This window comes from Limulus polyphemus, unplaced genomic scaffold (assembly GCF_000517525.1).
Source record: "Limulus polyphemus unplaced genomic scaffold, Limulus_polyphemus-2.1.2 Scaffold147, whole genome shotgun sequence".
Classification (NCBI taxonomy): Eukaryota; Metazoa; Arthropoda; class Merostomata; order Xiphosura; family Limulidae; genus Limulus; species Limulus polyphemus.
Genome location: NW_013665757.1, coordinates 415,847 through 427,983, shown reverse-complemented (window position 1 = coordinate 427,983; position 12,137 = coordinate 415,847). Strand labels below are relative to the sequence as shown.

General features: G+C 32.7%; 1 protein-coding gene across 1 annotated transcript in view; it reads right to left on the bottom strand.

The window, feature by feature from the left end:
• Nucleotides 1-8,949: 8,949 nt before the first annotated feature.
• The window catches only part of LOC106475465 (nuclear hormone receptor family member nhr-12-like), a 40,874-nt gene continuing 37,686 nt past the window's right edge, over nucleotides 8,950-12,137 (bottom strand). Inside the window, exon 4 of the mRNA XM_013936150.2 lies at nucleotides 8,950-11,131. Coding sequence (XP_013791604.2) covers nucleotides 10,392-11,131 — 740 coding nt within the window. The 3' untranslated portion in view covers nucleotides 8,950-10,391. The remainder of the gene's footprint in view (nucleotides 11,132-12,137) is intronic.

Genomic DNA, 12,137 nt, shown 5'->3' with positions numbered 1-12,137 from the left:
TCGTCATTTTTTAGATATATTTAGATTTTAAAGAAGGATAGGGTGCAATCACTCAATCGGTATTAGTCCATTTTCAATGAAAGTCACATAAAAACGTAATTATGAACTTTAAAAAGAGTGGTTGATCCTCTAATTACTGATATGTTTTATACTGTTCACTACTGGTAAGGTCCACAAATTCCATCCAACTAAATAGTTTTTTGTTTTTCTCATGTTACCAGAGTCACATTAAGGAACAACCGCACCAGGACCCCGACCACTTTGGGAAACCCCAAAGATAATAAAATTTGATATTTCTATGCATTGTATGCACTTGTATTTATTGGGGGGGGGGACTAAATGGTATTCTGCTGCCCCAGGCTCCATCTGACCTAAATCTTCCCCTGCATGTTATAACACTTAGCATAACGAACTAACCAACTAACTGGCTGAAATCACTCATTTTCTATGTCAAATACAGAGGGGATCCAAACAGTAATTAGTGGGATTAGTTTCAGTATTGATGATATTTAGTTTACATTTTTTGTGTGGTTCATGGGATCCTGTAACCGATAAAATCATGGACTCTCAAATAATTAGGTGTATAAATACTTTAGGAAAGTGTTTGAAAAAGCAGTTGTGGATACCATTGGTAATTCTAGAGTTAAAAAGAATTTGACCAGACATTATCCAATCTGTCACCTTCTCCTACGTTACATTTATTAACCTACGCTCTTTACTATTTCATTACATTGTTTCTCATTAGAAAGTGACAAAGAAGAGATCATTTGAATAGTTTTTTAGCTTCAGTACTTTGAAATTCGTGTAGCTTGGAACTGAAACATTCGCTGAAAAGTACAAAATTAAGAGTCTAATGGGTAACTCAAACACATTCATAATCCTGCTTCAGGTTTTAGAACAACTTTGTTCACTTTGATGTTTAATATTCAAAGTTCCTTCATATTCGTCAACAAATAAACACTATTGAAAATGATGTTAGTGTGTCTATAATATTACGTTTGACATATAAACACCGTGGAAATTCATGTTGTTGTGTCTATACTACTGTCTGACATATAAACACCATGTAAATTCATGTTGTTGTGTCTATAGTATTATGTCTGAATTATAAACACCATAAGAATTAATGTTGTTGTGTCTATGATATTACGTCTGACATATAAACACCATGGGAATTCATGTTGTTGTGTCTATAATATTACGTCTGACTTATAAACACCATGGGAATTCATTTTGTTGTGTCTATAATATTACGTCTGATATATAAACACCATGGAAATTCATGTTGTTGTGTCTATAATATTACGTCTGACATATAATCTCAATGGGAATTCATTTTGTTGTGTCTATAATATTACGTCTGATATATAAACACCATGGAAATGCGTGTTGTTGTGTCTATAATATGATGTCTGACCTTTCGTGATTAGATGATAATATATCATCTTTCTTGCTTGTTTTTGTCGTACAAAGTAATACACTTTATTAACTTAAAACTATCACGCACACATATTTTATGTCTACAACTGGTATTGTGTTTTAGGCCTACATTTGATGACATTAAAAATTGAACGTTCAAGAGTAACTTTAAATAATGCATACGACCTTCGCGCCTGTCCATCAATGGACACTATAATTTAAAATCTAAATTAACAACTGAGTTTCACTTTAAAATTAAAGTTAGAAAGTTATATAACACTATTCCGAAATTCTTTTATAAAACGGTTATCTTTCCCACGTACCTAGCGATTAGTAGGTGGCGAACCTAGCGATTTTAATTATTAGGTGTTGTTTTTCTATTATAATAACCAAGTTACAATGTAAAAATCTTTTAGCTTCTCAAAATCTAAATGAAACTTGTAAGACCTAACTTGATAATTGTACTTTTTCTTGATCACGCACAAACTTTGATAAAAGACGTATTATATAATTTCACATCTAGTGATTATCTAAATTTCAAATAATTATGTAGCTAAACAAAATCCCAACTAATTATCAATCTATATTATAATGTGGCTATCTCTATAACTGTCTGTTTGTTAGTGACAAACATTTTTCGGTCTGCTGACCTCTATGAAACTTTCAGGAGATCTTGGGTATGACCCAGAAGTTCCTAAATCCCTTACTTTGTTTATTTTCTAATTTTTGTGACTTTGACAACCATTTAAATTTTCCCCTACGCTGCCTCATTGTTTACTCTCATCGCCATGACACTTTCAGTAATACCAATACAAAGAAGTTGATCAGTATGAGGTGACGTTTTATAAATATTTTGTTTGTTTTTCGGATGTTTGCACAAAGTTACACAAAAGCTACCTGGTTTGCTGTCCCTAATTTTGAACTGGAAGACGACATAACACAGCACATGTTTTGGGGCTACTCTAAACGATTAGGTTTTTTTAACTGTAGCTTGTATAATGCACCCACAATCCTTAAGTACAGAGTGATATTTTTTTGGTAATGGGACACGAACTCTAGACCTTCAGATCCATAATCCAGCAAGCTAACCATTAGGCAACACCCAGCCCCGTCAAGCCAACGAATTAAATGTCGTGCGGGGTTCTTTGTTAATTGAAACTAAATCTAAAAAAGGTTTTAGATAAAATATTTGTCAACCAATGTTGAATCTCGACTAAATCTTAACTAGTGAAGAGCCTACCATAAATCCTAACTGATGCTGTAGTTGATCAAACTCTAAACTATCCCTGACACTATATAAACTAATTCTTATTTACATAAGCCAGTTGTATCCAAACTAACAGTAATGTTAGAGTACATTCTAGGTATCGATAAAACTTTAGACTAGATCACAACTAATGATAAACCAAACTGAACGATAAAGTTAGACTAAATTCCAAGAAACTAGAAACTATATTATAGACCCCAACTAACGATAAAGCTATAGATTAGATCACAACTAATGATAAACCAAACTGAACGATAAAGTTAGACTAAATTCCAAGAAACTAGAAACTATATTATAGACCCCAACTGACGATAAAGCTATAGATTAGATCACAACTTATGATAACCCCAACTAACGATAAAGCTATTTCGAAAAATGAAAGAAACATAGAAACTGATATTTATTCATTATGTATTCCATTAACGTGCTATGTAAAAACATTCTTGAAAAGTTTTCTGAGAAAATGAAACGCACGAGGTAATATATGGAAAACATTTTTATGACAAGTATAGATAAATTCTTGTAATTACAACAAAATTTAAGAATTTTATCTTTTTATATTCCTTCGTTAAACGACTGACACCTTATATCCTAGTTATCCAACAGACCGAGATTTCTCGTAAACGTTACCAGCCTCAAGGAATGGGCATAAATTAAAAAGTAGAACATTGTATTCTATTGGTGGTGCTTAATGAGGTCCCGACTTTTTTTTACGCTGCATACACCTTTCTCTTTATTTCCTGGCATTTAAAATATAGCTTGCTAGTCATGGTCTCATGCGTGTATTGGCCTAAAAAAATAACATCGCCGAAGGTGGCCTGTAGGTTAATATATGTTTGAACACTTACTACATAATAAAAGCAAACATCTTTCAAATGATGTCAGTGTATTTCTGATGCTTTCAAAAAACAAAGGTCTTTGAGGATGTCCACGGTGATTTATTTTCGACCTTTGAACTTTGATTTTATTTATTTCAAATGAAGTACACGCGTAATATTTTTAAAAGAGAAAACTATTAATCTTCATTATTTCAATAGTGAACACTAAGAGTTTGCATATTGGAGAACAGTTTCGTTTTCGAGCCATTACGTCTACGTTCAAAAGGTATTTTTTTCCAACAGACACAACAGAGAAAGAAATTCTACATTCGATTATCACTAGCTGTTACTAACTAATAAAGTATTTTGTCACACGGGCAAACAAACATTAAATATCAACTACTGACTTTTCGCATATGTCAAACTCAAAAAAACTAAATACCTTTGGATGAAAAAAAATTTTAAAAAGGTTAATTTTGATGATAAAAAGTCAAAATACGAAATACCTATGGAGACAAAGAATCAGAAAATTTATTATCTTTGGAAATCGAAACTTAGGAAACTGATCAACTCTGCAATTTAAAAAAAAGTAGAAAAAGGGTCACCTTGGAAAAGTTAGAAATTGGAATAGCTTTGTAGGTCACATAATAAAAATGATTACGCTTGGAGGTCAAAAGGCAAAATACTATTTACAGTTGGAAATCAAAAGATGTAAAAAGGAGGAAATTAATTATTTCGCATTTTAAATTTCAGAATTTCCAATTACTTTTAGAGGTTCAAACCTAGAAAACTAACCACCATTGAACGTGAGATGTAGAAACTAACCACCAATGAACGTGGGATGTAGGAAAATCTATTACTTTTCGAAATTAGGTCAGAAAGCAATTACTTATCTTGGCCAAAATTAGTCAGATCATTGTATCTTGTTTTCTAAATCAGATCACTTTAGAAATAAAAGTCAAATGTTTACAACCACAAAGTTCACACAAGGTTGTATGTGGCATAAACCAATTGAATTTCATTTAATAAAAGAGAAATATTAGCACCTGTAGAAAATAGTCCAAATGACAAAAACACAGTTTTAAGTTTCAGTAATATGTCATTTTTATTTCATGATAATTATAAAAATACATTTCTTTTTTCCTACAAAATTCCAAAATTGAATTGTGAACAGTTATGGGCAGGGAACGTCCACCCATTAAATAACTGGAGTGGCCTATCGTAATGTGAAGAGATGGCACACTAAAATTTAAACTCTTTGTGGCAAATAAAGTGTTTTTTCTAAAAAGAAAATATGATGAAACAATACCAACCTTAAGTGCACTGTAAACAGATAATACATTTTATACATTTAACACAAAATAATTAGACAAGTGCTTTCCGTATAAGAAATATTTCGATACAGACATTGAATATGAACTCAAAGTATCGGTGGAATGAGTGAGCTTACTGAAATTTTTCGGTGGAAACTTGTACTCTAGCAGCAAAAATAAAAAAACAAGATAGCTTATTTAAAAAATAACTAAAAAATCGAGATACAATCAGAACGACATACTCAGGAACGCTAACTATGGGAAAAAATGAAGGTATTTGACCCCTCCCTCCTCAAAAAGATTAGAAGGACCAGACAAAGAGTACTAGTTTTATGCTGTTACAGTGTGTGTGTGTGTGTGGCGTAAAGTTTTAGAAAAACCAATCCCAAGCAACGAATTAATACACTTACATTTCAGAAAAATTCAAGAGTTTCCAGGGGCCTCTGGACCTTCATAAGAATTTGCCCCCTCTCAAAATAAAACTCAAACGAAATCGCTCGAAATTCCTATTTTTTCACACTCTAATACAGATGGGAAAGATTACGTCAAGATAGACCCTGTACCTTCATGCTCATTCGATTTTCTGTTCAGATCAAGTTACATAAAACTCAAATCCAATAAACCGAGTACCATGATATGGAAATTGTCCTTCAACTCGTGTTCTATTTAACTATTGAGTTGATCAAGGTCAAATTCGATAGAAATATAGCGAAATCATCTTAATGATAAATTCCACGAGATTGCGTCCAGTAAAAGCGCAGACGCCAAAAAAGTCAAAAGATTAATACAGCTATTTAAGAAAAACAAAACATGCAAGAAATTCTACAAGCCATTTTTGTTACACAGGAAAGAAGAGAACCATCTGACAAGAATGAAAACTGTTATCTTAGGCCTCCTTATTTATTTTGTGAAAATAAAATTTACAACTAAAAAACTACTTGCGTTTAAATGTAGGGTTTCAACAATAAAGATTTAGAAAAGCTTGCTAAGAGTTAACACAGAGAATATATTTTTTGAAGTTTTGATTTCGATGAAATCTCAGCTGTAGATAAAATAAAAAATATTTTACCCAAAAACAGTAATATACATGCAATCACTTAACAATGTAATGTGTCAACTTCACAAATATTAGCCCTAAGGAAATGAAAGATATACAAATGAATATTAACAATAAACATTTACAAACTTCACATGTATAAGAAAGAATACGGAATGTTTGAATGTTTTGTTTATTAACCTGTCATCAGAATATGCACTTTGTACTAAACAAAAAGTCATGGACAGCGTAATTTGAGAACTTCTAATTGAGACGTTTTCTTATTTATACATCAATATACACAAAAAACAAATTTAAATCAGAGCTTTCATCAAGAGTATCTAAAACTATAGAAATAACTACACTGTGTTTTAACGGTTATGGTTATTTAGCACTTAAGTAACGGAATGGATAAATTTACCTATATAAGACTATAGAAAGTAACAATACTAAATTATAACAGTTTCCTAAGACTAAAAGCAGTAGGAATTCTTTTTCATTAGGGTACGTAAAACTAAAGGAATTGTTCGTTTGTTTTATAATTTCCATGCAAAGCTACGTAAGGGTTATCTGTGCAGGATAGAGTGAAACCAGCTAGTCAACAACACTTACCGCCAACTTTTGGGCTACTCCTGTATGACTAAATAGTGAGATTTGACGGTGAATCTTATAGCGCACCCAAGGTCTCAAAATGTGGGGTGCTTCTTTGCGGCAAAGAGGCGCAAACCATGAACTCTCGGATGTACAGTCTAGGCATGCTAAGTTAAAGGAGGTGATAGCAAAAGAAAACGACAGCTAATTAATACTAAAAAGAGAAAAAGACAAATCAGCACAGAGGTTGGTCTCTACCAACTTAGCATTCAGTGTACTTATTGAAGACGTCGTCAAAACTGACTACATTAGAAACTGACATAACGTACAACATACCTGAATCTGCAAAGAAACATACAACTCATATAATAAACCCGTACAAACTCATCTTCAGAAACACACAGAAAAACCCGTACAAACTCATCTTCATAAACGTACAACTCAAGTGACAAACCCGCAGAAACTCGTCTTCGGAAACACACAAACTCATATAACAAACTAGTACAAACTCATTTTCAGAAACATCCAAGTGAACGTCCCAGTTGAGACCAACCTTAAGAGTTAATATATCACATTCAGTATGTTGAAAACAAATTGTAAAGATCATCTTTTAGGAGCATTGAAATCGTTTATCGCATGAATAGGAATGTTTATCACCCAAGATAAGACATGCACACTATCAAGTTAATAAGCAAGTTAAAGATCACCATTTAGAAACATACAACACGTTCAGCAAAAGGATGACTTTCAACACATTTCATTTTGCACGTTTTAGAAGTTCTTTGAGACCAGTCTGGGAAGAAACGAGCAACACATTTAACATAAGGCAAGTCGTTAAGAAAGACTTTTAAAAACGTGAGCCCGAGTTTGCAAAGACGACTTTTTTTAGAAATATAAAATGTGAAAGAACTTGTAAAATCTAACCTATTGCAACATACATCGCAATCTGCACGTTACAAATCCGTAAACTGAATATAAAAAAATACCAAGTAACAATACTAAATACCACAAACTTATTTCAACTGAAGCATTGAATAACGAGAGTAAGACTGGACAGTAACAGTGTTGAACAAAAACGGAAAAATAAGACTGTAGAAGTAATGAGGCTAAAAATCGACGGTTAATAAGACTAGAAAAGTAATAATGCTGAATAATAATGGAAAATAACACTGAAAAAAAGGTGTTGAATAACAATGGATTTTTAAAAGTGGAAAGTAACAATGCTTCATTAACGTGGACAATGGAACTGGAAAGTAAAGGTGCTGAATAATGAAGGATAGTAAAAGTGAAATATTAAAAAGCTGAAAATTGGCCAATAATACGAGTAAAAAAAGTAATAGTGTTGAATAACGTTGAATAGTAGCACTGGGAGAGTGAAGCGCTGAATAACATAGGATAATAAGACGGGAAAAGTAATAGTAGTAATAAAAGTCAATGAGATCATAAAAGTAACAGTGCGGAATAGCAAGAATAACATTATTCAAAATTTTTCGTACAGATAAAAAACAAATTTTGGTGCTTTCGAGAATTCTTTTGTATTAACAAAAACAATAATATGAGAGAGATATTTGTTATGAATGATCTTTTGGGAGGCAGGGGGCATTAGTTTCGGATGTAAATTTCTCGCATAAAATAGCTTGTTGGGCATCATCTGGTACAACGAACGTAAAGTTTTGAGTTTGGATCGACTATATGAAATATCTGTTAATAATAATCATATTTTCAAGGTTTACTGCTTAAGTCTTGAGGACCACTAAGGAACTTTGAGATGAAACCTTTTAATTTAAAAATTAAAATAGAAGCTTCATCGAGATCCTTAAAACGTTTTGACTAAGTGATGAAAGCAAAATTTTCATTGAAAAGGACTTCCCAGCAAAGTTTTCATTGTCCAAAACTAAGTCTTTATGTATTTATATAGTGTTTCTATATATATATATATAGAAACTAACTATAGTAAACCAACTCTTTTAATAGCGCAATAGGGCAAGAATGAACAATAAACAACGTGTGTTTATTAGCTATTATTGAAGGCACTCATAATTACCATGCTTAACACTTATAAATTTGGAAGACCAAAAAAAAAAGTAACAGGTATTTAAACTAAATACTTTAAAGGATTTAAAAATAAACTTTTATTTTGCGTTCAGAATAAATATATGGACGGATAACGCCAAACATGTCTTTAACGCCCTCCACAATGTTTCTGCTTATAGCACAGTTGAGTTATTTGACTTACAAGACATACTAAGATAAAGAAGAATCTAGTGTTCACAGTTTGAAGGTTAATGAAACTGAATTTGAGATAAAGATACCATGTGACAGAAAATATGAAAAAAAGCGAAATGACTAAACATTTTGTGAATCATTAAAGTATGCAAATGATGGCTGTTGTTTGTTAGATACTAAATACAAATTGACACCTGACTTTTAACCTAGTTATCTGGATTAATAGAAATAGCTGCGCAAATAAAACAAAAGAGCGCCATTGCAATCATTGTTTACTTTTCTTGTATATATATAAAACATTTTCATTTTCAAATCAACAAAGAATAATGCATAATGGTTGCAACTTTGGAATTATAAAGTACACGTTCACGATATCTAAACGAAGGCGTGACGTAATGCTTTATTTTTTTAATAAATACTAAGAGATGAAATAGAAAAAAGCACCCTGTAATGATCGACTTAGGTTAAAAAGAACGCCAAGTCCTAATCTTGATTAGGAATAAAAACATGGTCAGTTCTAATGACGCACTTGATGACAATTAGTGTACAACAAATTAGTACACAACGTGACATATCATGCAATGGTAACGTCTAACAATGTGCAACAAATTACTACACAGTGTGAAACATCATACAGCTTCCAACAATGTGCAACAAATTCGTACACAACGTGATGTATCACGCAATGGTAACGTCCTACTAAATTTCGTAGCATCACAGCATCTTTTGAATCATACTAAAATTGGTAATATCCTCCACTTGGGGTCCAAAACAGCGATAGACTATTAATTCATCAGCTAAACTCTCTATATAATTAGAAACGTATGAGCATTTAAAGATATACATCTAACGTCACAGCCAATAATACAGTTCTATACAAGTTGATTTAATAGCTCACAACGCCTTGAGGTCCTAGCTGATGCTACAATACGACTTTCAAACATATATCCTAACAGATGTTTACCATTGTACATTAAAGTGAATGATTTCACGTTATAAGTCTTACAACTAATACCTTAAATTTCAACTGAAACAAACTATGATATTTTGTCAAGAACAAACAGCAGAAAATGACAGTTTCCGGAATTGTAAATTTCGAGTTAGTCCCATGATCGAATACAACTGACTGTTTATTACAGAAATTACTAAAGTTTATACAAAAAAATCTAATATTAGGCTTATGTTACACAATTACACATGGAGAAATCAACAAAGCGTCATTTTGTTTCAATGATTTCGACATTTTAATGTCAATTAACGTATTATAAGGCTTCACTTTTTAGCATCCTAATTTGTATCACACCGTTAACGATACATTATTATTTTATGAAAAATTAATAACAAGTAATGAATGATTTACAATATGAAATTAACACTGGCCTTCAAGTAATTTAACCAACCACATCCAATCAAGTCACAGTATTTTCGTCTCTTTTGATCTATTTCCAAGTCCAGTCTAACCCGTAATGATGGACTGTGACAATCTACAACTCATAAAAATACTAACGTCGACTTCATAATTTCAATAAGTGGTTTCAAAACTAGGTCCGCGACCAGCTTAAATGTATCCATTGTTCTGCCACAAGAGCATAAAGAATCTTCCCAACCATTTAAAGCCGCTTCTGATGAAACTTTCAAATAATCCCTATATACTCAAGTCATATAATACAAACAAAATAATAATAAGTATGATCATTTCTGGCAGAAAAATATTTCGGTAATCAAAAAACCTTTCTTGTTAAATCTAAAGGTGATTCTGTAGCATTCGTCAATGATGCATTTTCTGCAGCATGAGATGACCTTCGGTCGTTGGTTAAACAAAGGTCATGGCTTGTGAATATTGGAGAAGATTTCTTTGTAGATAGATCGATTGGCGTTTCTTGTTCGGGTGTGTCTGCTTGATAGTCCATGACAACTGGCATGCCCCCTTGTGGCGACTTCAGCAATGGGTCACTTTTGTTGAAAGCAAGGTATTGCGGTGAATAGTTGTACTTAGTGTCCCTATTATAAAGTTTTGTTACTCTGTTACAGCTTTTGGTGACGATCCCTCCGTTGCCCTGATGAAATACAAAATTGTGTGGATATAGCGGAGACATAGGAGACACAGGGGACAATGGAAGACTATGGTAACCTATATTTTCTTTGCGATCATACGTATTATTTGATTTCTCGAAATGTCCAAAGTTGCTGTTTAACAATTTGGTATCGTACACACTGTAAGGCACGGAAGACTTCACTAGATGCGTTACTTCACAAGATGGCGTTATTCCTTTGGGTGACGTACCCGAAGTATTGTCTTCTCTGTATTCTGACTTAAAGACTGAAGCAAAATTCTTGCTTTCATATTGTGATCGTCCATTAGACAAAGACACTTGGTCAGTGATCCTTCCATTCATTTCTGTTTGATCTTGGATTAAGCAATGAATTTTAAACCAGTTGGAACGACGACCATATCGAGACCCTGTAAAATGCAAAAAATGCTCGTTACTCGTTTAAATAGGCAAATCTAGCAAGAAGAAATTGTCCAGATTAACTTAGAAATTACTATGATAATACTTTTTCAGTGTATTAGAATCCTTGTAGCTTTAAAATTGGAAACCCTGCAGCCAAGTGTGTAACAATGTTTCCACACATCCTATGGACACCTTGATTTGTTAACCCAGCTAATCATATATTAAAATTGGAAATCCTGCAGCCAACTGTGTAACAACGTTTCCACACATCCTATGGACACCTTGATTTGTTAACCCAGCTAATCATATATTAAAATTGGAAACCCTGCAGCAAGTGTGCAACAACGTTTCCACACATCCTTTGGACACCTTGATTTGTTACCTCAGCTAATCATATCTTAAGATTGGAAACCCTGCAGCCAACTGTGTGACAACGTTTCCACACATCCTGTGTACACCTTGATTTGTTAACTTGGTTAATCATATCTTAAAGCAAAATATTAATGTTCCAATGAAATTTCGATATGTATGTAGTGCCACCAACAATAAAAGGACGAAAACGCAAGTCTAAGGGCTTATAATGCTAAAATTGAGTTTCGATACCAGCATGGCAAAGACATCCCATAGTGTAGGTTTGTGCTTAACGACAAATAAATCTTAAAAAAAGCTAAACATGTTAAAGCTACTAATCGATATTTTTTAAATGTTAATATGTACCAATAAGCCATGAGTGTGATAATTTATCAACAGCATAATCGTATCTTTAAAATGTTAATATGTACCAATAAGCCATGAATGTGATAATTTATCAACAGCATAATCGTATCTTTAAAATGTTAATATGTACCAATAAGCCATGAATGTGATAATTTATCAACAGCATAATCGTATTTTTTTTAACAAATTGCTCGAATTACTTGATGTTCGCATATGATGTTTGTTTGTTACGTATTTCGCGCAAAGCTACACGAGGGCTATCTGCGCTAGCCGTCCCTAATTTAGCAGTGTAAGACT